At 37.5% G+C, this 26,913-nt stretch overlaps 1 protein-coding gene across 5 annotated transcripts in view; it reads right to left on the bottom strand.

Moving 5' to 3' along the window:
* LOC134675072 (complexin) overlaps positions 1-26,913 on the bottom strand; it is a 157,949-nt gene that overhangs the window by 28,983 nt on the left and 102,053 nt on the right. For 2 of the 5 annotated variants that reach the window (XM_063533229.1, XM_063533231.1), the window contains exon 2: positions 16,152-16,315. In XM_063533229.1, the coding sequence (XP_063389299.1) occupies positions 16,152-16,315 (164 nt within the window). Of the gene's footprint in view, positions 1-15,432; positions 15,465-15,613; positions 15,753-15,980; positions 16,093-16,151; positions 16,316-26,913 lie in introns of those variants that run through there. The other 3 variants (XM_063533232.1, XM_063533233.1, XM_063533234.1) reach the window with 3 other exon arrangements.

A 26,913-nucleotide genomic window follows, 5' to 3' on the forward strand; every position in this document is an offset into this window, starting at 1 on the left:
GCTCGTACATATTAGTCGTGATATATTAGTGCGAAAGAGATATATAGAAAGTAAATTACGTTTACGATAACTTTTATGTCAATGCCAAACTGATGGTAGCCGTACTGAAATATGAGACGGACTGTTCATTTTGATTACCTATATTCTTTTTATTATGAAATACACAATTACACAATATGAAAAAAAAATACAAATAAAAAAACGGAAATGGATGTAATTATATATTTTTCATATTTTTATAACGAGCGATAACGAGATAAATAAATTTGAGTTAAGTATGTATTCAAAACGCGAAAGTTTTAAATATTCAAATAACGGCTATTAAGCCCGCTCCACACTCGTGCGCGAATCCGCGAACGCGACTGTGGACGGCCCTTTACTTCTCTATCAATTCAAGAGGTCAAAGTGAGAGACTCGTGAGTTAACAGTGACCAAGGAGCCGATAGTAACGCAATTGTAAAATGTCGGAAAACCGATAACGTCCATAACACGAACGACCTATCTCACTACGTCATAGCCCTTTATGCCTGAGGGCTTACCGCGAACCACGTTCGAAGTATTGCCTCCCTGTCACACTCACGTACGAATTTACAAGTGCGACAGAGAGGCAACACATCGAACGTGATTCGCGGTACGCCCTCTGGACTGTTACGGGAAAATTATTCTCAACGCTTACATAACTTAGTGTAAATTTCATTCGATAGCCTGACGAGCGTTTGCGTTTGCGTTGTCTATTTTTGTATGGGATTTTGAACACCGCGCCAAGCGGGACGTTTTGGAAACTCAAAATCCCATACAAAAATACTTAAAGGGGCCCACTGATTACAGTGATTACCGGTTTGCCGGACGATATCAGCCTGTCAGTTAAACGCAAACTTTGACAGCTCCGAACAACTGACAGGCTGATAACGTCCGGTGAACTGGTACGGCCAGATTCAAACTTTAAAATACGTCAATTAATAGATCTAGAAACGATATGGATTAGGTATGTCGGTGTCAAATGTGGCAGATAATCTGCGGGCCCCTTAAGAGTGACATTCCATTTCCAACTGCAGCTGCAATACTGTTCATTTTACTATGGAAATTGACAGTGACAGCGACGCGTTTCCATAGTAAAATGAACAGTATTGCAGCTGCAGTTGGAAATGGAATGTCACTTTAACGCAAACGCGTACGTCACGTCACGCTATCGAATTAAATTTACACTAGAGGTACAGTACAATCACAGACAAAACATCCTCCAGACTTAGCATAGTCGCGCTACTCCCTCTGCCACGCATACGGTAATTTTACTACATGTTCGAGTCGAAAGTGTCTTTGTGTGACGTCCGTGTCTTTGAACGGACCAATCACGGCACGGGACTTCGCTCACCTCGTCCCGCGCACCCGTTGGCATCATCCGTTGCATGAAATAATTGCTCTAAACTCGGTCTAGAGGAATCCTAGTCTATGATTACAATATAAAAAATTCTATTTAAGTACGAAATAAAACTGATATCATACAAGCCGTTGCCAATGTTGCCATTGTTATTACGTATTACCTAGAGCGCTGGTGGCCTAGCGGTAAGAGCGTGCGACTTGCAATCCGGAGGTCGCGGGTTCAAAAACCTGCATACATCTGCGAAGAAATTCAAAGGTGTATGTGAAGTCCCCAATCCGCATTGGGCTAGCGTGGGGACTATAGCCCAAGCCCTCTCGCGCTCGAGAGGAGGCCTGTGCCCAGCAGTGGGACGTATATAGGCTGAGATGATTAGGTACCTAAAAGGATGACGAAATCAAAGTTTACCAACAGATTATTTTCATATCAATCATAAAAGACAATGGATGCCGACTGTATGGTAGCCATTGAAATATTTAATTGAAAAGGGATCAGTCTTTTGTTCAATCGCAGATAAAAATAAAACAAAATGGCGGCGTATTCTGGTTTAAAATATACATGTGTGGTATTACGACTTGATTTAATGACAGTTTTATCAGAGATGAAATGGAATTTGTATGATTATGTTTTTATCTAAAATTAACCATCTTCTTCTGTTACTTAAGGCCAATATGGCTATTCCGTCATATACTATAACGTCCACTAGCGTTTTTCTCGAATAACGAACAACATTGATAATTTCGTTGACAAGGTTGCTTTCAAGTTTCAGCAATCAAAAGCAAATGGTTTTAGGGTACCTAAAGGGTAAAACGGGTAAAACCCTATTACTAAGACTCTGCTGTCCGTCCGTCCGTCCGTCCGTCCGTCTGTCACCAGGCTGTATCTCACGAACCGTGATAGTACAGTTGAAATTTTCACAGATGATGTATTTCTGTTGCCGCTATAACAACAAATACTAAAAACAGAATAAAATAAAGATTTAAGTGGGGCTCTCATACAAGAAACGTGATTTTTGACCGAAGTTAAGCAACGTTGGGCGGGGTCAGTACTTGGATGGGTGACCATTTTTTTTGCCTTTTTTTGCATTATGGTACAGAACCCTTCGTGCGCAACTCGGACTCGCACTTGCCCGGTTTTTATTTCCTACGATTGAAAACCAAAGAAATATACGCTCGTATATTTCTTTGGTTTTCAATCCTCTACGCCTACACCTATAGCCTCTACGAGTATGATGGAATTAGTCAGCTAAGCTAAGTGATTTTGCTGAGTGGTAGGTATTTTTTTTCTAAACGACAAATAAATAAAAAAAGCGTTTTATATGGCAGGTACCTACTTCTAGAAAAAAAAAAACATATACTAATCAATCACATCGTCGAACAGAAAGCCTCGTTTTTTTTGGTCAGCTACATCCAGTTAGAAACACGCGGCCTGATTCGAACTTTGCTTAAGATACGATATGGATCGGATATGTCGTATCTTTAGCAAATTTTGGACGTATCTTAAAGTTCGAATCAGGCCGACAATGGAAATCTTCTCCGTAGTTCAAACCCTTTCTTTTCTAACAGGAAGGCTCGTAACGAATGAACACTCAACCTATTTCGCCGGCGCCCGATTAGGATGTGTTTGCGCACAAACATACAAACAAACACTATTAGCGAGGGCAAACACACGGAGTTTAAGGCTTTTCTTAGGCGGCGAGAAGGAGGTACTAAAGTGAATGAACTAAATACTGCGTATACTTAATTTCGAAATAAAGGTAACATTCCATTTCTGACCGCAGCTGCACTACTGCTCCGACACGTGGATGTTATTGTCAATTTACATAGTAAAATGAATAACAAGACAATGAATGACAGTAACGTCGCAACAGTAGTGCAACTGTCGTTAGAAATGGACTGTCACCTTTACAAATATTAGAATCAGAATCAGTATTATTACATTTATTGGTGATAAACTGTAACATACACAAGTATAAAATAACAAAGAAATTTAAATACAAGTGACTTTCAAAAAATGTGCACTGTTAAAATGTGATATAACATAAAACGTATACTTAGCAAAAGAAAAGTATACCTAATCAAAGGGTTTCATGACATGTAACGTGATGCCATAGTTAATATATTTAGTATGTCTTTATTAGTATAAATTTACGTGACAATTTATCATTTATCACAGCAACTTTTCACTCTTTGACAAGATGGAAATACCTAAAACCGCGTCATAAGTGATAAAATCTTTCCATAACAAAACTTCCAACTCAAGCACATCACAAAACAATATCCAACACGATTGAAGTAAACTTTTCAAATGAACTAACTTCGTATTATATCGTGATCTAAACTTCAAGATGATTATACGAGTAATTAAACTAATCTTGAAGCGTTTTAACACAAATCTTTGCGGATCCGAGCGACTTCAGTTACTTGTCAAAGGTTTGGTTAAAAGTTTGAGGCGCAATTTAAAGGAGGGAGCGATTGATACAGTACAGTGCACAAAATGTGTCAATAAAGGTAATGACTAAAAAAACATTCAAATCTTAAATAAGTGACGCAATTTCTGATTCTAAGAGTGATAATGATTATGATAGGCAGACTTGATAGCATCATCATTTTTTTTAAGTATGTAGGGAGTTCTCAATATTTCAAAGATAAGATAAAACTGGTGTCGGTACAGAATACTTTCCTCCTCCTCAGTCGTTCACTCTTGACAGAGTGGTCGTGGTTGTATGATGAGACGTATCTATTGTGGATAACGCAGCCCTCGCAATGTGCCTCCATTTGCCACGGTCTTCGGCGTTACGGGAACATTGGACTATGGTGGTTTGTGTCGCAGATTTTATCAGGTCTGTCCAGCGCGTAGGTGACCGACCTCGTGACCGCTTGCCTTCAACTCGTCCCTGGACAACGAGACGTTCCATGGAGTTTTGGTTTCGTGTAACGTGCCCGAAGTATTTGAGGATTCGTATTTGAACAGTCGACGATAATCTCTCCTTCACTTTGAGTTCTTCCAAGATCGAAACATTGGTCCGAAACGCAGTCCAAGGAATACGCAGTAGTCTCCGCCAGCACCACATTTCGAGTGCGTCAATTTTGCGTCGGTCTTTCAGACGCACCGTCCACGTTTCTGCGCCATAAAGAAATATTGGGAAGACTAAGCTTCTCATCAGGCGGACTTTCGTGGTTTTAGTGATGTTGCGGTTGCGCCAGACTCTGTTCAGCTTGTCAACGGCAGATCTTGTGATAGCACATCTCCTGCGGATCTCGTCCTCGCACCCACCATTGTTCGTGATCGTGGAGCCGAGGTATATGTAGCTTTGGACAACCTCACAGTTGCCAATCATGGAGACATCAGGTTGATTTAGTTCCGCTCGATCCACGACCATCATTTTGGTCTTATCTCTGTTGATCGCGAGTCCGAAGGAGAGGCTTGTTGTCTCTAGGCGTTCCAACAACAGTTCTATGTCTTCTTTTGTTTGAGCGAGAAGAGTTGTGTCATCAGCGTATCTCAAGTTCGATGTTTTCCGCCCTCCCACTGAAATTCCCTTGTCCCATTGCTCCAGAACAATTCTCATAATACATTCTGTATAAATATTAAACAACAGTGGAGAGAGAATGCACCCCTGCCGAACACCAGCGTGTGTCTGGAAACTTTTCGAGTCGACGTCGTCAATTCGAACTGTCGCAGTTCCGTCCTCGTAGAGTCGACGTATGAGGCGGACCAAGTGGCTAGGTACTCCCATATGAAGTAGAACGTCCCAGAGCTTGTCCCATTTCACGGTGTCGAAGGCCTTGCGAAAGTCAACAAAGCAGATATAGAGTGGGATGTTAAACTCTCTAGACTTTTCGATAATTTGTCGAAGAATTAAGATCTGCTCCCTTGTTCCACGACCTTCGACAAATCCTGCTTGCTCCTGAGCTATCTCCGGATTCAGAAAAGCTTTCAGTCTGGTGTTGATGATATGGAGAAGTACTTTGCTGGCGTGCGAAATCAAAGCTATAAGTCTGTAGTTGCTACATTTTTTTGTAGATCCCTTCTTACAGAATACTTTAGAGTAAGTTATATTCGCGTAGTTCTGTATGTCGGATAACTCCGAAAATCAGATTCCATTATAAGGAAAATCCATTTTCGGGATTAGCTGACGGTTTTCGACACTCGGAGTAACCAGAAAACACCATACTCCTGTATATTATATGCTAAATAAAGTAGTAATTGTTTTAATAGAATGTCTCACATAGTATACCCATTCCCAAAATGCATAGCGTAAATGCTACATGCAATCCGCTACCGCTTATGACAGCCGAGCGAGCGTTGCTCAGTGCAAAGGATGACATTCACGCGCTAAGTTGTATGGCAGCCATATTGAGTGCAAGTTTTAATTGTGTGGAAACGGGTTGGGTCCCAATTGCAGCGGGGGATTTATTAATGCTAAGTATTCTAGTGTTTATTTTTATCTTAACAACCTAACCACTGATTAACAGTCCGCTGGACGGTATCGGCCTGTCAGTTAGAGCAAAATTTTGACAGTTCCGAACAACTGACAGGCCGATACCGTCCGGCCGACTGTTAATCAGTGGGCAACTTAAAAGTTTGGGGATTCCTATTTCAAACCAAAATCCAAGAATGGGCGTAGGAATTAGTTTTTACGAAAGTACAGTATACCTATCAGCACTTGTCAGCTTAGCAGATCTTCCAATTCGACGGGAAATCTGATTGAGATTAGTCCTGTTTATTCACAATGATTTTGTTCACCAAAAAGTGACTATCTAATTAGTACAGAAATAAGTTACAATAAACTCATTATTCGCGTGCACTTACTTTTATTTATTATTTTACCTGACATCTCGAATGTGATATTACTTTCATGGTCACGGGTGACATGGTGACGGGGACACATACAAATAAGAAAAAAAAGGATAAATATCTTATGTGCACGCATTTAAGTCCCGTTTCCGTTTAAATTATGAAATCTATGTAGATTGGAAATCGTATGCCTTAAGTATAGTATACTTATGTAAGTTACCAAATGACCTACCGCGAAAAATGAAAATCTCAATCGCTTTTGCATATACCTCACTAACCTATTTCTCCAACTTAATATTACCTCGAACGACTTACGGCCCGATTCGAACTTTAAGATACGCCAATTAAAAGATCTAGAAAAGTAACATGTCAGTGTCAAAAGTGACATTTTTGTTTGAAGAAACGTCACATTTTACACTGACTCATCTAACCCATATCGTTTCTAGATCTTTTAATTGATGTATCTTAAAGTTCGAATCAGGCCGTTATAAAAACTCAAACAATATTTCCTCGAGTTCCGTGTACACTACGAACACTACGATCGCCGTGGGAGCAACTCCACGCAACCGTACCCCGGACGAAGCTAACGCAATTATAATATTGGTCTCGCGGGGCTCGACGCTAAATGCAGTGCTTTTGTGACTCAAGTGTGCGGAAATGTAGATAGTGATATTGTAACTATGAACTAAATAGAAGCGTTAATTTTGTTACAGTTTTTACTGTTATTTTTGTTTAGTTTCGAATCCTGGTAAGGGCAATTGCTTGTTCCTGAATTATTGATATTTTCTAGGCATTTACGTTATCTAGGTATTTTATGTTTTTGTATATATGATATATATTTATCTATCGGCCCAATTCGAACTTTAAGATACGTCAGTTAATAGATCTAGAAAAGATATGGATTAGATATGTCAATTATGTCAGTGTCAAAAGCGACGTTTCTTCAAACAAAAACGTCACTTTTGACACTTGTTTGACACTGACATATCTAATCTATATCGTTTCCATATCTATTATTTGACGTATCTTAAAGTTCGAATATGGCTGTATAATGTGTAACACAAGTCCTATTGATCTTACTGTCAGGGTTAAAAAAGTTCTGAAAATTGGGTGTCTTTCTTTTAGACAATATAATATGTAATTTGGGTTGTTAACAATTTGGGTGCATTTTGTCATAACTACTAAAGCTTTAATCACATAACTTTTTAGATTTTAACATGACGATGAGCATTAAGCAAGAAAATATGGCTTAAAAATCCATTTATTGTATGACGCCTATAGGAAAGACGCATAACGCTAATTCATTCTAAAGAGTGATTCACCTATTATTGTAAATACCCTTCACCTTTGTATCTATTCATGGCTCACATTTGTTCTGTTTATCCGTTCTAGACTGTATCATGTACTTTGTTTGTATAAAATACTGTGTATTATAAATTTCACAGTGTATTAGTCTGCTTTAATGCTGTGTTAATTTTATGAATCAATAAAAAAAATGGTTCTTATGTAAGTGCGTACTTCCGATGTACCTATGTTAAAATTCTTTAAGAAAAAGGTAATGCACCAATTCATGAATATAATTGGGAATCCCGATCGTATTGAAATGTATAATTGTTGAGATCAAGAATTATTCAGCTAGTAAAACATGTGAATATTAGGGTGGTCCAAAAACCACTTGTTTTATAAAATTTTTGGGGTACTCATATATTTTTACAACTGCCCATGTGTAGGTATATGTACAATTCTAAAATTTTAACTCTCTAGCTGTTGTCTAAGGGGGTGCTATGGGGGGGGGGGATATGAAGATATATCTAATATTATCACCTGTACCTATGTAAATTTTAGTTCACAGAATAACTAGGTACTTTCTTATTTGATTTCGGTGAACAGACATTTACATAAAGACGCGTTTTAGTACAAAATCGACAAATTAACAATTTCGTCCATATTTACATTCAAGCGGTACGACAGATAATAAAAACCCATTTATGTCACAAGCGGTAGCGAGTTGCTATCACTAGCACCACACCTTTACCGGACGGATCGCTCCTCGTAACAAGATCAAGAATTAACTTTGCCTCCCCTCGCTAGGGGGCGCTATCGATTGAAAATGACATTCCACTGAAGGCACGGGAATATGGAGGATATTTAGGCTTAATAGCCTGGCTGAGTGAATAAATAAATACAGGGTGGACCCCGAAGGATTTTAGCGGTATTCCTTAAATACAGGGTGGGCCCCAGAGAATTTTAACGGTATTCCTGGTCATATTAAGAGATTGAAATGTCGTAGAAAGTTACCAGGACTACAGAGACTTTGCAACGGCAAAGCATGGAAGTGTCACCATAAATGTTAAATTTCTATAACACTTCAGTTGATACTTAAGCAATCACTAGCTACGTATATCATATCGGGATATGGTAATCAGACTAACCTTACTGACTTCGATAACGTAAAATGATGATTTCCGTGACAAAAACTATCCTATTTCCGTCCCCGAGACTCTAAAGTCTAAACTATCTCCATACCAAATTTCATCTAGTTACGTTAGTTTTCGGTTATAGTGGTTTAAGTGGAAAGAGGTAACAGACAGAGTGACTTATAAATTTAAAATTTTGAAATTACTCTACAAGTGTAACTTTAGACAACTAGTTTTTTACTCGTCTCAAAAGACAAATTTCTCAAGAAACTATATTCGGCCCGATTCAAACTTTAAGATACGTCAAATAATAGATCTAGAAACGATATAGATTAGATATGTCAGTGTCAAATGTGACGTTTCTTCAAACAAAAACTTTTGGCACTGACACATCTAATCCATATCGTTTCCAGGTCTATTAATTGACGTATCTTAAAGTTCGAATCGGGCAGTTGATCATCAACTACGTACCTACTTACAAAGTATTTACGAGCAGCTGCACTTTACCACTCTCCGTGCCCTCGTCGCGCTCAAATTGCTCATAATTGGGCCCAGTTAGTTCTTCCAAGTGCCTTTGTGACTTCTGTGCCGAGTGCTAAGTGACTTCGGTGGCGAAATGACTTCGGTGGCAACTTAAGGTCTGCAGGTTCAAAGGGAGAGAAATTTAGGTCAATGCTGGAGTAATATGTTGTAAGTTTAGAAATTCTGTGTAATATGCAACAGGTAATTAAATTGACTTTAAAATGTTTAAAGATTTTTTTTAAATTTATGATCCATTTTGTAGGTGCAGTCGAGATCAAAGATATACTAACACTTTTTGCCAAAAAATATGTTAGTAACAGAATAATTAGAGGGCTCGACGAATAAAAGGGAATTCAAAGAACAGCTTAGTACTTGGTCTGTGAGAATATTTACTTGGCAATCCCACGGAGAGCGGGCCCGCTGAACTTGTAAAAATCTTCTTTCTCATAAAGTCTGTGAATGTCGGTATAACTATGATGCGGAAGCCAGAAGAGACTGGTATTTTTGACTTTAAATAAAATTAATTCCAAGGGGACCCGGTGTCGGCCATTATAAGCATTGTCGAAGTAAGGAGTCGGTTGCAAAAGTGTAAACATAATTTTGACGTCGATTGTACCTTGTCACAGTGACAATAGCATGAGGTCTCTAGCGACTATCATATTGATTGTCACTATGACTAGGTTCGAAATGGGTCAGAAATTAATACTTTCGACCGTACCTACTACCTACCAGACCTACCTTTCTTATCTATTTAGTTACGACGTCCTTTATAAATGTTTATAGCGAAAAACAAGTGATTACACTTTCAATTTCTATTTTTACAATTTGATTCCCAAAAAATCGCTCATTTGCTGAATATCACATAAAAAAAAAAATTGAATCATCTTCCAAATGTTTACTTTTAAGGCGGAGTTTCGTGAGAAGAGACAGTAAAGTTCTGTTTCTGCCGTCATAATAAAACCCCTTAAGCGACATTTTCAAATAAAATACATCCTTTCCCCAAATAGCGTAAAGCAGACGATAAAGACTTTAGGCCGTGGACGCAAGGTCCATATTAGCTCAATCTGAACGCACTGTTGTTGCTTTTTAGCAATAAAATGTACAAATGTATGACTTCTCTACTGCAATATGACAAACGGGGTAATTATTGTAAAGGTGCCGTTTGGATTCAGAATATAGCAGTATTACTGCTGCAGTAATGCGGCGCGACATAACTGCCAACTGCACTGCTGCAGCAAAATTCTAAAATCCGGGGAATTAAACGATTTATATTTGCAGCATCCATGCAATCGTAATAACATTGCAACTGCATTACTGCAGTTAATGGCAAATTTAAAATAGATGTCTCGTAAAAAGGACCTTTTTGTCGTTTTCTGCGGCAATGCAGTTGGCAGCATTATACCAGCAATATTGCACCGCGATATTACTGCCTGCATTGCTGCAAATGTATTTTTTTTATCTATTTTTCGTTGCATAGGTAGTGACAGTGGTAACATAGTCAATAAGTTTTGTAGGTACAATTTTATGAGCTTGTGATCTGAAATAAACGACTTGTTATTATTAAATGACCAATGTGTGTGTAGGTGTAGTCAGAATCGGAATGACACCTTAAGTTTGCTTTTTACCCGATTTCCGTCGCGTGACCAATTCTCGATTGAGGTAAAACGAATATTGCTTTGGTAATGGCTTGGTACGAAATTGAATGCTATTCAACCATTCAATTTCGTACCAAGTAGTAGGTATCAGTAGATAGTTTAATTTCAGGTCAAGTGGTTATTTTAGAAATAAACATGGAATAGGACAAGAATAATGCTAATTTGATTCTGAGCTGAAACTCGCATTTTCTCTTAAGCCAAAATTAGTATTACATTTTTTTATTACTAATTAAAAAGAATTAAATAAGGGTCTCGGCCCCCAATAAAATTTCGTAGCTTTTGGCGTCGCCGTCGAGATGCTTGGTCTGTGGGGTCCGAACGCGATTACACTGTTTGAGGAATTGTCGAAAAGAATAGCAGACGCCACGCGCCACCGGTGATCGCAGAGCTGGCAGCTTCCTCGCACAAAGAATTAGTATTGCGATACAGCGAGGAAATGCTGCCAGCATCTACGACACCATGCCGCAAAGGGGTAGCATTAAGTATATTTTTAAGATTAATCTTATTGAGTTTTAGATTTAAGTTTAAAGTTTTATAATTTCGTTATTTAATTTACTTACTTAAAACCCCTCAAAGTTCTATAAGCTGTTTTCAAAATTAGAACTAAAAAGTCATCTCACAAAGAAAATCTTCAACATAAACCGTCTCTGCAATAAACCATCTTCACCGCCAAGACAAAGCGATTGAAATCAACGTTTTTATGGACCCTAAAACAATGAGTATACAATAAAACCCACTGAGCTCAAACCTAAACCTCTTAAATACCAGCACATGACAAAACAAAAGCATATTTTAATTAAAAACTGGACATATCTTAATAATCTGCGCTAAATGAGCGCGCTTTTGATAAACGGCGCGATTCGGGAAATGAATTAGAGATTCACTAGATATAAAATAGTAAAGATATGTGACGTCCACGGAAAAAGGTACCTTATGGCCGCTGGCGCTTACGTCGCATAGCGCATAATATGGAGCGGCGCTAATAATCGCCAACCGCCAGTGTACCTTTACCCGTGGGACGTCACATATCTTTACTATTTCATATCTAGTGAATCTCTAATTTATTTCCCAAATGGCGCCGGAAGATTTTTTGAATAGTTCACTTTTTGTTCGGAGTTACGGCGCGATTCAGGAAATGAATTAGAGATTATGTGTACAATGAATTGTCATAAACTTAGCACGAAAAATATCTGTTTTTTTCCGATATAATAAACTTTTTTTAATAATACAATGATGGTGGCAAACAGGAATACGGCCCGCCCGATGGTAAGCGGTAACCGTAGCCCATGGATGCCTGTGACGTCAGCAACAATGAGACTTGTCGAATTGTCGCACCTGTCACGTTGGTCAAATAGGGTCCTGGTCTCTAGCATATAAATACCTACATACTTAGGTAACGCCCATAACTCATACAGGAACAAATATTCTAGATAGCACACGAAAATGCCCTTACCGGGGTTTGAACCCCGGACCTACTGTTTCGTATGAGGTGTGCAATAAAGAGTATTAAATTTGTACAGTATTGTATCATATAATTATGTGGATGAAATTAATAATATTTATATTCATCATTATTGTATTCATATTGTGGGCTGAAATCCTGGCTCGTACCAATGAATTTTTTGGAACTTATGTATTTTTGGAACTTAACATTTGATATTTACCACCAGCTTTTCGGTGAAGGAAAACATCGTGAGGAAACCTGCGTACACCTGCGAAGAAATTCAAAGGTGTATGTGAAGTCCCCAATCCGCATTGAGCTAGCGTGGGGACTATAGCCTAAGCCCTCTCGCGCCTGAGAGGAGGCCTGTGCCCAGCAGTGGGACGTATGTAGGCTGAATTATTATTATTATTTATATTCATATATTCACGCAACCACCTCTCGTCGACTTACAGCAGCGCACAACTTTAAAAAGGGTTAAACCCCAATTGAAGTTAAACGTGGAGCATGTGAGGCACTCGCACGTCAAATTAACTGCACGCGAATTACGACAGAGGGCGCTCCACGGGTACGTTCCGATACCTAGTGAAGTGTGGACGAGAGACCGTCTCGTAACCAGTATAACTGGATACCCACAATTATTTATTTACATTTTGATTCAGGCAACAAGGCCTTACACATACAAAATATAAAATTTTCATAAAATTTAAACATAAATTACTCGATAATATGGCGTAGCTACTTTGAGTCATCCATTATATGATTATAATGGAAAGTAATTGAATGGTCAGCCATTAAATATTTTGGTCAGCAAAAAAAAACAGTTGCTCAATCTAACCTTGCTGACCATCTGATTATTCTGCTGACTTAAACAATTGTTCTTTGCAGACCAGTTAAATCATACCCAGTTATAACCGGGGAGGCTTCTTTAATGTACCTACTGGCTACTGGGCATCCATCGTATGAAAAAGGAACCTCGAAACGAAAAGAAGAAGAATTATAAACGGGAGAGAGAGAGAGAGAAAGAGAGAGGGAGCTATTATTTTATGTATCATAATTAAGTATTATTATAATATACTCGTAACGTACTTAATTAAAATTACATTTTTGTACATTTTTGTGTATGAGCTTATTTCTTTTAAGGGGCCCACTGATTATCAGTCCGTCGGACGATATCGGCCTGTCACTTAAACGGAAAATTTGACAGCTCCGAACAACTGACAGGCAAATATCGTCCGGCGAACTGTTAATCTATGGGCCCCTTTACTCAAACCTGTGTGTAACGCTCTGCAAGCGTAATAACTCAAACGCTTGACCCATTTCCGTGTGCCAAGCGTTCGGAACTTCAAATTAATGGATAAAAACAGTTAAACGGTGGTACGTGGCTTTTATACCTGTTTGAAGAATCTACAGGGTTTTAACAAGCAGAAATGTTTTTGTGAAATTTGATTTAAAAATTAACTTAAGATATATCTTCGAGGAAATGCCGCCAGCATCCTTGGTACAGTCACCTGCAATGATATGTTACATAACGAAGCAGAACGAATGCAGAAATATCAGACACGGTCTTATTTGTTGAGCCATAAGAGCGTGTCTCATATTTGTGCGGCCTTCGAAGACATATTATTGCAGGTGATTGTACAATACCTCAAGGGCCTATTTTATATTTAAGCTAGTTATTAATTTAGTTTAGTAGTACCATTGTATATATTTTATGTAAATAAATGTCTAGTCATTAAATTAGGTACCTAGTACTATATTCCTTAAAAAACTGCAGAAAGCTAGCTGAGCGATACAGAAACCCCTATCTACTTAGAGCAAACATCGCACGGAGTCATCTAAAATGCAGCATTCGATAAAAAAGCACTTTCGTCGGCTGTTCATTCCATTTTGGATCTATGCCAGGGTTACAAAATCCTCTTAGTTACCACACATCGTACGTGCCTAGAGTTTATACAAAATTTTCATTTATTTTAAAATGATTTATCGGTGTTTATTTAAATCGGTTGTCTTCTTTTGTCAATGCATCAAAACTTGTTCAAACGTCCCGGGTGAAAAAATATACTCGTATAATAAATACATCACATATTTTGTTTCAATAATATTCAATAAGTTACTTTATACGAGAAAAGTGGCGCTGTTTTGTGTCGGAGGCACAGAATAAATAATAGTATTAGGTACAGAAGACTCACTCTCTAACAAAACGCGTCTGTCACGATCAGCACAGATATGGCCGCTAGGTGGAGACAGCAGCGCCACGCGCGGCTTATGGCAAACCCCAAGATTGGGGTCGAAGGGATGGAGTTTTAGCTACCTGTAGCAAAGCGACGAAATCGCGGAGTGAGCCACGCCTGTCGGAGGCCAAGTCTCATTTTGGGACGCTGATCCAACGGGGTGAGTGAGTAGTAAGTCGTACTTTTTTACACATAAGTTTTTTTACTGATACATAAGTATGTTTCAAAAAGTTAGGTAGATCAAATATATTTCCACTCGTAAAAAAATTAAAAACATAATTAAATATTCAAGTCACGTTTTTAAAGAGTCCAATATGTATCAACGCCCAAAATATTTTCATTTAAGTTTTTGTTTTCATTTCTTTTGCTTATCTCTTTTATAATTATTATCTCTTTGACGTCACAATGTCAATACCTCAACACGAGTCACAAAACTGTATTGATTTCAATAAATAGATTATCAACAATTTGGCACTGCGTAAAGTTATTCAATCCGGCTGTAAGCTAAGTTATAATTAAGATTTAAAACATAGTCATAAATAACACTTCGATAACGCAATAGTCGTTCATGCTCTAAAGTATATTACGCAATTTTCCAACTATTTTCACCCACACTGTCCAATAACGAGCGTGAAATCTAATACCTATCCTACCCAGTTATTAACACAGACATGGGTGCTATTTCTATTACCAGACTGGTATTTCTATTTACTTTTATACCTCGAAATAGGATAACCTTTTGGTTTTTTACGTAGATATGTGTTATTTTATTACTTTGATAAGTCTAACGTAGTTCAAAATATTATTTGATATGATATGAAACAAAATTGGTTACATTTTAGAGAGAGACTTGTATACTTTATAATGTCGTATCTTCTTCATACCTTATCTTGAATCTACTGATGCATCTTCTCTATCTCCGCCTACATATTGTGTTGTTTCTTCTTGCCTTTCTCCTAAAAGCCTCCTGTAGTTATATTCCTACCTTATCCCTTATCTCCAGGCGCATCTTCTCTCTCCTCCGCCAACTCGCGTTGTTTCTTTCTAATGTAAATCTTTTTGCTTTCTGCCTTCCCGTAACTCCTCACGCATCTACCTTTTCTTTTCTAACTCACGTTATTTCTTCTTGCCTTTTTCCTAAAAGCCTTCTATAGTAATATTCCTACCTTATCCCTTATCTCCTGACGCATATTCTCTCTTTCCTCCATCTTGCGGCGTTTCTCCTTGCGCCGCTCCTCCGCCTCGCGGCCGGCCTCCTGTCGTTCACGTTCTACCTCTTCCTTCTCTTAGAGCACTCAAAGGATATTTCTGCATGGTTTCGCCAAAAGCCTCCTATAGTAATATTCCTACCTTATCCCTTATCTCCTGACTCATCTTCTCTCTCTCCTCCATCTTGCGATGTTTCTCCTTGCGCTGCTCCTCCGCCTCGCGGCCGGCCTCCTGTCGTTCACGTTCTACCTCTTCCTTCTCTTAGAGCACTCAAAGGATATTTCTGCATTGTTTCGCCAAAAGCCTCCTCCTATAGTAACCTACCTTATCCCTTATCTCCTGACGCATCTTCTCTCTCTCCTCTTCCATCTTGCGATGTTTCTCCTTGTGTCGCTCCTCCGCCTTGCGGACGGCCTCCGTTCGCGTTCCACCTCTTCCTTCTCTCAGAGCACTCTAAGGATATTTCTGCATAACCTCCTATATTAATATTCCTACCTTATCCCTTATTTCCTGACGCATCTTCTCTCTCTCCTCCTCCATCTTGCGGTGTTTCTCCTTGCGTCTCTCCTCCGCCTCGCGGATGGCCTCCTGTCGTTCGCGTTCCGCCTCCTCCTCCTTCTCCTTGTCGTCGCTGTCATCTCCGTCGCCGCCGACCGCGCCTGTAACAAGCATATGATTTGTTAATTATAAATTAATCATAGCGTAAATAGCCCAATAATTGACATGTTAAGACCCAATATTCGAATTGCTGTCAACTTTATTGCTATGACATTATGATTGAGAATGTCGATTACTGGAGCTGTTTCGGGCACTAGGGCCTCTGCGTTACGTACTACTCTACTGGGTAGTCGACCAGAGACAACCCAGTTTAAAAAAGGCCAATGTCAATGTGGAAAAGACCGACATAACATTTTTGATTTGAAAAACCGTCATAGAGCGAAAGCTCTCGTATTTATATACGTACTTCGCTAAGATACTGTCACAAAGGAAGGTCTTCGCTCCTTCTGTTCTACCTTCTGTTAAGTGGAGAAAGTGTACAAACTCTAGAGTTAGAAGCGATGAAGCTTGTAATGTCTTCCTCACATTGATATTACTCTATTTATGATCATGTTAGAAAATATGTACACTATAGATAATATTATTATGACGCCATTGATTGCAGTATATATTACTTGGCATAACATTTTTATTTTAATTTTAGGTATTACTCAAATAAGTGACACGACATTACAATAAAACCCAAGGCACTGTGAGACTACAAAATAAGAATACAAGGAAAAATAAATAAAACTACAAATAAAAACCAAAGACAAATTAAACTTTAGATTACATGGCATTTACGTACTTAAGTTTACAAAAATATTACCCTAATTTAAAAACTAAGTAGTAGTATAAGTAAATTTTTCAAATAGAATGCTACAAGAATCTTAAAAGTATTATGTACCTGCATTCTCCTCTTAAATATTGCAGAACAAATTTTTGTTAAATAACATTTGAACAAAACATATTGCAAAGTGAAAACACTACGCTAAATTGACCAAATCTAATTCCCCACCCATTTTTCCAAGCCCCATCTCCATCCAACACCCGTCAGTGACAAAAGCGCAGATTGACGTGAAATGGTTTGCAGCCGCCATATTGGATCCCAGATAAAACCGGTTAGAGGCACGGATAACCGGATCCGGTGAGGCACGGGCACAAATGTGTTTCGTAACCTAATTGTTTTGGGATTGGTATAATTAACAGATATCTGTTTCGTTTGAGGGTAATATGAGATTATGCGGTTGATTGGGCCACGAGCCAAGGGCCTTGTTTTTGTGAATTAAAAGGAGATAAAAATAATATTTACAGTAAATATTATGGGGCTGCTTTACCACACTAGTGCGATAATTAGCACATTACGCAACTATGTCGAAAATTTAAATGGCCATATACCGGGTGTGGCCTGTAATATGAGCAAAAAATTTAACTGTAGGCTATACCCCTCATACTGATTAACATTTGTTCAGCGACTTTTGAAAATATGTAACTTGTAAGTAGTTTGATTTTTAATACACTTTAAAGGTTATTCAAAGACGCAATGTATTGCGAAATTTGTTGTTTAAGGCTTGACAAGCAACGTCAATCACAATGATATAGCTTGGCGATGGCGTCCATTGAATATAATATTTATTTTGTAAGTATGAAAAATAGGGAGTCTAAATACTTCATAATTTGTAAAAGTTGTTGAACAAAAGTGTCACCGTTTGAGGATTACAATCTATGTTTTTATTATTTGCTCATGTTACAGGCCACACCCGGTATACGGTAATTGAATTTATTCCCCAGCGAAAACCGCTCATTTCAAAACCGGAATGGCACTATTATTAAATTCATCCCACGGCGACCATTTTACATTCCTAGCGTACCTCGCACTAGCTCTGTATTCCTATTTAAACTTCTTCAAAGTAACCAATATAATGATAACCTCCATATAAGTAGTAAATATATGAAACCAGAGCTCACAACAAACTAGTATTGAGTTGTTGGGAATAACATAAAACCCTTATAAGAGTATGTCTAATAGTTATATGTCGTCACTTAAGACTTTTATACACATGGAATTTGGGAACGCATAGTGTCACGATCGGGATTAAACGGATTCCTGGCCGTATTGACCGAGCCAGAAGCGAAGGTCTCAGTTTAAGATTGGGCAAAAATGCTTGCCGTACGTCCAGATGTTCTCCTCTACAGGTCGTATTACTCAACAGTTTACTGTCTCCCGTGAAACATTGTGAGAAATTTCGTAAAGTTTTTTAAAAATTATTCAGAATGAAGGAAATTGACACAAAAGACTTAAGCGTCAGACGCTTAAGAATAGTGTAAGTTCGCTGTGATAGTGTCTCATTCTTCTTCTTAGTCGTGCACTCTTGACAGAGTGGTCGTGGTCATGTCACGGTTGATATCTGCGCCACCGCAGCTCTTGCGATCCGTCGTTATGTGGCTCATTAGAGTAAGTATATTTACACAACAAATAGTGAGAATATTGTGAACAAACGAATGAGTTTTCTAATATTTGTAATGTCTGGAAAGACCTAAAGGTCACATAAGAAAGGTGGTAATTGAACCACTAACTTGCAATGGCGCAAAATTTATTAAAAATTCACCTGGATCAGCTACTTTAGGTTCAGATTTAACTTGTTATAGTTCGTTTCTTTTAGCATTAGAAAGAACTTGCAAGAAAGTAAGCGATCTTGACATATCTTTTAATTAAAAATGCTTTTTAAAAATCAAAAACTATTACTTATGAAAGCAGAAGAATGTAAATGATCGTATTAGATTCATAATTGTTACATATTTGCCGTAACTTATTTTTAAAATTTTTTCAATTAAAATACACATCAAGATTGTGTACCTTATTTCTAATGCTAAAAAAACGAATTATAGTTTTGAAGCAACGCAGTGAAGCTAACTATAGATCCTTTTTTAGAAAAAGACTATATTGATATGATTTTTAATTGAAAAACGCTTTTTAATAATCAGTATCTATTACTTATGAAAGCAGAAGAATGTAAATGATCGTATATGATTCATAATTGTTACATATTTGCCGATACTTATTTTTCAAAAGTGTTTTTCAATAAAAAGACACGTCTAGATTGTTTACCTTTTTTCTAATGCTAAAAAAACGAACTATATATTGTGTGAAAACATTCAGACTTGGCAACGCACGGTGGCATAACATTATTACATATTTCTTTATTATTTCCATAAAGATGATGTAGAATGCTCACGCGTATTCGCCGCACGGAGCGCCATAACTTCTAAACATAATGAAATATTTATGCAGATGCTCATTTCAGCACTACTATTGAATTCCACAATGGAGATTAAACGAGTGTGAAGACTGAATTCAATTTATTGTGGAAATAGCTCGATAAGTTAAGAAACGGCACTTGAATTTCAATTATTAATTGATCGACTGCCGCTGACAGAATAATGATGCGTCTCCGCGTTTTGAGAATGCCCGCTTTTTTAATTAAATATCTTCGGTTGTGAGAGGGATATTTCGCGTTCGATGCACGGAAATTGCGTGTTGGTATTTTCTCGACTTTTTCTATTTTATATTTGCCTAGCCATTTTAGATGAGAGGAAATTAATAAATATTACGCCAGTGAATTGAGTGATGCTGGGTAAATTAGGTTCTCTAAATGTATGTGTGTGTTTTTTTTTGTTTTAAACAGCTGCCAAATGTAAAATTACAATATGTTTACTACTTTACACGCCTTTTTATTAATATTTCCACGCTGTTTACATATACTACAGGTATAGGTTGATCTACATATCAGATTTGCCGCAAGATTTCTACTGAACTGTCAAAATTGTTGTATATAATTTATGAAAACACCGCGCCAGATTTCGTGAATCAACCTACTTATAGGTACGATACTATATACAATATGCTTTTTTTGACATTTAGATTTTATTCTAGAAATTCTAGACTAGTATTTTTTTATACAATTTTTTTTTAATGTTTGACGATCCTTTTGTGAAATTCTTAGTGTTAAATTTGACATGTATAATAATCCAATTTTATTATGGAATAATATTAACATCAATAAATTGCTCTGATAATTAGATTAAGATTAATTACGATTCATAAGAGCTTGTTGCTAGGCCTACATGAATAAAGTATATTTTGATTTTTTGATTTTTTGATACGCCGCTATTTGTGATTAAATAATTGAAAAAGCTGTCGTAAGAATGGGGGCTTAGTTTAATTTTTCCGTACGTCTCGCTCGCGCTAATAAATGTAAGTACTGTCAGTAGCAGAAGTTGCTAAGCGGGAGGGGTGTTCAAAAGTACCTTGACACGCTCTTAGATCATTTTGAACACATCGCCCGCTTAGCTACTTCTGTTGCTGACTACGCATAGAGACTGCCGGCCTAGCCAAGGTTACAATCGCTATCGCTTCGACAACGAAAAGCATTATGTCTCTTTATCGCTCTTCCTTATTAGTGTGACAGTGACAGTTGCGTTTCGATCGCTACGGAGCGTAAGCGATTGGCATCTTGGCTACACGGCCTGTATGGATAAGTCGAGTGAAATGCATGCCTGAATGACAACTAAGTAATATTTTTTCATAACATTTTGATGTCAAAAACTTTCAAATTTGCCTCCTAGCATCTCAATATTTCTCCAAAACATGTACCCCGATCAAAACGGCGCCCGGGCCCGTAATTGGATTGCGCCGAACTCCTGAATTGGACGCTGATTGGTTTAAGTTCGACAAAGTGTGCCTGATGTGTTCTCGCATGCAAATTCTAATGTTTTATGTGATCGCTCGTCGTACATGGGGTTGGAATTAGGTTCTATTGTTTGTGAATGTGTCAGTGTATGTGGGAAGATAACAACCACATTCAACTCCCAGATTTTTATTAATTTTTATTTTTTATTAGCCTATGTGTGTGTCCCGGGGCTAGGCAAAGGCCTCCCCTCTCCCTTTCCAATCCTCCCTGTGCTGAGCAAGATCCCGCCAATCCCGCTGGAATGCATCCAAGTCGTCCCGCTATCTCTTTCTCGGTCTGCTTCTGCCACGACTACCCTGGGGATGCCAGCTAGTGGCTATTTTGGCCCATCTGTCATCATGCATCCGACGACATATCCAGCCCAATCCCACTTCAGTTTTGCTAAAATAAAATACTATACAGTGTGGAAAGATAAGTCGGGCCCTGGAGGGAAACTACCTTAAATCCTTAAGCTGGCTCATTTTACTTAAAGGAGACATTCCTTTATTTTTAAATAAAAACAAAACTGCATTCAAAGATTTTCTAAAACTAGCTTGCCTCGCCCGGGACTCGAACCGACTAAAAATTCCAAAAAATAAAAACTCGCCATTTTATTCTACTAGTCGATACAGTTATGTTAATGATAGCATTTCTCCAATAAACATTAGGTCTTACATTCGTCTGTCGTACAAAATATCCATAAAATCTAATATTCAGTACCTAAGATTTTTTTTAGTCAAGCCATATTGAAGAAAAAAGAAAAATTCTTTGAATGCAGTTTTGTTTATTTTTAAAAATAAAGGAATGTCTCCTTTAAGTAATGAACCGGCTTTAGGATTTAAGGTAGTTTCCCTCCAGGGCCCGACTTATCTTTCCACACTGTATAGAATACATACTGTCAAATATCTTGTGCGGCATTTCAATATTAGTCAAGCCGAGTCGCTTGCGGCACAATACACGTGGGGGCATTTTTGAGCTCTAGACTTCTATATTTATTTTAGTTCCTTGATGTAAATATATTGCTAAATCACAGTTTAATCCTTGCCAAACTCGTATAAATATGTTTCCCTGGGTCCGTAGCCGACGTGCAATGGTTAACGTTCCGTATCGAACGAAACGCAACTGTCATTGGGCCCGATTTGGATTATGAAATAGACATATATAAGATATCTTTTAGAGATCACCAAGATACGATAACGATATGTTTAAGATCTAACCTGTCAAATTTGACATTTGCGCGATTCTGGAGATACTTTTGAACGATTTCCACAGGATATGACTTAGAGATCCAATTCACATCTAATAGACATCTTACTCTGTCTAACGTAAAAGTGACATTGGTTGCACGAATTGCGCTGCAAAAGAGAACTAGTTGATATCTAAACTATAACGTATCTAGAATGGATCTAGTACGTGTCGTCTCTTGTGAATATCTTGAAGTTCGAATACGGCAGCTAGTCGCACTAGTGGAGAAGGAAGATTGATCGAGAGAGTCGACTACGCTACGGAGCATTAACCCTTTATAAGGCATAAGGGTGTCAGAGGGTGGCAAAATTTAACCCCATCATTTTGAAATAAAGTTTAAAATCAAGTGGGAAATATATTCCCTGTCCCTTGTAGGCTAACGATGGGCAAGTTGTTGGCTACGCGCTTAGAGCATTTAATAACCGGAGTCGCCTTTAAGAGCTTACCCTTCTGCCGAAAACCTTGCAAAATTGTGCAAACTTTTGTATGAACTGACGTTTATTTGACATGGCTATTTGTACGTTACGTGCAAATCATGTACAAATATAGTTGGTCAAACCAATTTGTCAGTTAGTAAGAACCAGGAAAACTATACTCATCCTTTTCTTCTGGGTGCTAGTACTAGTGTAAGACAATTATAGTATGATTCTCTTTGTCTATGATTGAAATGAGACAGTCCTTTGACAAACTATAGCCATACATTTGACGTGCCCCTCCTCCGCAAAAATCAGCAGACTGTTTTGAACAGAAAATGACAGCGAAGGCGTCTCCAGTTACTAAACGCTCTAAGGGCCCGATTCGGATTATGAAATAGACATCTATTAGACATCTTTTAGACATCACCGAGATACGATAACGATATGTTTAAGATCTAACCTATCAAATTTGACATTTGCGCGATTCTGGAGATACTCTTTAACGATTTCCACAGGATAATATATGACTTCATCCAATTCACATCTAATAGATTATCTTACTCTATCTAACTTAAAAGTGACATTGGTTGCCCGAATTGCGCTGCAAAAGAGAACCAGTTGATATCTAAACTATAACGTATCTAGAATGGATCTACTACGTGTCGTCTCTTGTGAATATCTTGAAGTTCGAATACGGCAGTAAGGCTACGGGCCCTGTTAACATGACGACATACGAAGTAAACATCTCGCTCGTAAGAAAGTAATATCGGCCTCGCCCCAATTATTTTTACCGCGTTGTTTACGTCGCCCGCTTTATAACGACTTGTTGTTGAATAATTACTTTATCAATGGCTGTTTGCTTACGTTATACATAGGTGGATTACTGGTGGATTAATGCCAAACATTTGTAGGAAACTAATTATGTAAGTAATAATAGCAGAACTTGTTACTGCCCAACTCGAACTTTAAGAAGAACTTTAAGTGTCTTGGCTGTAGCTTTGGAGAAACGTCACATTTGATCGACACTAACATATCTAATCCATATTAATCCAGTCAATTTGTCGAATTCTGTAACCTGGCTCTTTTGCGTCAAATCCGGTAGTTCTGATTTTTTGCAGACTTGTTTATGATGTTAGCCCAATGAATAATCCAAGTTTGTGACTTCGAGCGCCGAACGCAACTTTGTCAAAAATGGAATAAACCGCAATTTTTTTTAGATTTGGGCGATTATAACCCTAAAGTACTAGTTTTTGGTAGTAACTTCCTAGGGCGTTTTTAAAGTAGACTAAATTTGCTACAATAAGACACTAGAATTGTCTCTGTACATCTAATATTTTCCGATATAAAGCCTTTCAAAATTTTATATTGAAATTTTTATATTTTTAAATATTTTTTCAAAATAGGCACTCATACATTTTTTATGGAAAATAAATATTTTGTAGAACGCGCCGGTGATGAATTCCATATAAATTACCTACCTAACCCTTATATTATAGCTAAGAACTGATGTAAAATTATAAAATTTTGAAAGGCTTTATTTCGGAAAATATTAGATGTACAGAGACAATTCTAGTGTCTTATTGTAGCAAATTTAATCTACTTTAAAAGCGCCTCGGGAAGCTACTATCAAAAACTAGTACTTTAGGGTTATAATCGCCCAAATCTAAAAAAAATTGCGGTTTATTCGATTTTTGACAAAGTTGCGTTCGGCGCTCGAGGTCACAAACTTGGATTATTCATTGGGCCAACATCATAAACAAGCCTGCAAAAAATCAGAACTACCGGATTTGACGCAAACGCAAAATGTATAATTTTACTGTATTATATTGTTTCTAAATCTATTAATTGACGTACTCTTACTGTACTGACGTACGTATCTTAAAGTTTGATCAAGGCTGTTAGTATATACCGGGTGTGGCCTGTAATATGAGCAAAAAATTTAACTGTAGGCTGTACTCCTCATACTGACCAACATTTTGTTCAGCGACTTTTTAAAATAACTTGTGGTTTGATTTTTAATACACTTTAAAGTTTATTCTAAAACGCAATGTATTGCGAATTTTGTTATATTTAAGGCGTGACAAGCAATGTCAATCACAATGACATGGCGTGGCGATGGCGTCCATTGAAGACAATATTTATTTTGTATGAGAAATAGCGAGTCTAAATACTTGATAATTTTTTAAAGTTGTTGAACAAAAGTTTGAGAAATACAATCTAACACGCGTATTCGGGAAACGAGATAATCACAAGATCTAGAAACGATATAGAGATCAACTAGATTTACATTAGATATCGACTAGATGTGATTTGGATATCTAAGTCATAACTTGTCGAAATCGTTCAAGAGGGCCTCCAGAATCGCGGAAACTTCAAATTTGACATATCTATCTTACAAATATCTCTAAATCATCCATATCGTAACTTGTTGAGGTCTAGTAGAGATCTAATACATTTTCAGAATCGAGCCGTATGTTTTAATTATTTGCTCGTGTTACAGGCCCCACCCGGTACATAAAGATATTAACTATAGTTAACTACTTCCAAGCTACGTTCGTAGCGCTACGTCCTAGGTTACGTAGGCTTCCCGGTATGTAGCGAAAATGCTTCAAAGCGGTTCAGTGATTACGTACGTTGCCGTGAAAATACGACGGGGTTAACCGGTTCAACCTGGAGTTACCATGGTTACCAGTACAATTTAACAGTGTGTTAACACTTAAACCGCTTAACCTCGGGTTAGTGGGATGATGCAAGTGGGCCTTAGTGGTTTAATCTGCCGTTTTCAAAGAAGATACCTAAGTATAGCCATAACCTAAGTTATACATAAAAAATAGTGGTGATAGCCTCATTTAAAGGCCCGCAAAACGTTTTACTTTTATATCTAATTCTAAATACAACTGTGTGGAAAACATCTCTTTGATTTGTCCACCCCTTCTATTTCCATTTGAGGCATCACAATCAATATCCACAAGTTGCATGCCGCTTACCGGTACGTGTCCCCTCCTGGCTATAGGTACCTGTTATAGCTATATGTTCTAGTATCGCCTAGATAGTGCATAGTTGATCATTCGCGATAACGGCGCTCCCATCCCCTACTAATCTCAACTCATCATCTGTTTCTGCAAACAAAAACGTCGCTTTTGACACTTGTTTGACACTGACATATCCAATCTATATCATTTCAATATCTAGTATTATAACTATTTATTACAATATAACACTTTAAACTCTCGCGTTTTGTACACATATTCAATTACACAAACGGGTCTACCGCGATATAATTTCATTGTTTTTACCTTTAATTCCGACTGCTGCAACTCAGACTGATTTAGCTGGTGCAACTCAGCTGAAACGTCGGAATTAAAGGTAAAAACAATGAAATTATATCGCGGTAGACCCGTTTGTGTAATTGAATATATTTATTACAACACGATTAAGTAGATATAAAACATTAAATTAGCTTAAAAATAATAATACAAACTATCTCTAAACTAAATAAGCTTAAAATAATAATACAAACTATCTCTAAACTAAATAAACTTAAAATAAAATGACTTAAATTGACGTATCTCATTGTTCGAATACGGCTGAAATTAAGGGACATCTTACACAGATCAACTTAGCCTGAAACTAAGCAAAGCTTGTTGGTACTATGGTCGCTAGGCGACGGTATACATACTTATACATAAATACATACGAAACCATGGGTCCGATTCGGATTTTGAAATAGACATCTATTTGATATCTTTAAGACATCACCAAGATACGATAACGATATGTTTAAGATCTAACCTGTCAAATTTGACATTTATGCGATTCTGGAGATACTCTTGAACGATTTCCATAAGATATTGACCGTTTGGAGAGAATTCAAAACATTTTCTTAAAATCGTTAAGTTATAGAACAGGCACTTATTTTGTAAATTCTACCTTGGCTGCAAAACATTTTCGTGTACCTTCCCTTTTTAACCGTAGGATATACTTGGACGTTATGTTTGTGTTTAAGATTCTTAAAAATATTATTAATTGTCCTAATCTCCTAAGATTAGTTACTTTCAGTTGTCCGCATCACCCCTTACGCCCTCGATCGCTGTTTCATATTAGTTTTTCTGTCAAGAACTATTTCAGGCATACCTTTTTCAGACGAGTTCCTAGTTACTATAATAAACATCTCTCCGAAATAGATTACTTTCAAAATTCGATATCTAGTCTAAAAACCATAGTTAAACGTAAGTTGTTTTAGTACCTAAGTACTGATAGCAGTTTTTTCTATCTGGTATTAATATGCAGTAGTTATAATTGTACTTACACAGTTAACATAATTTATAA

This window comes from Cydia fagiglandana, chromosome 21 (assembly GCF_963556715.1).
Source record: "Cydia fagiglandana chromosome 21, ilCydFagi1.1, whole genome shotgun sequence".
In the NCBI taxonomy this organism is placed as follows: domain Eukaryota; kingdom Metazoa; phylum Arthropoda; class Insecta; order Lepidoptera; family Tortricidae; genus Cydia; species Cydia fagiglandana.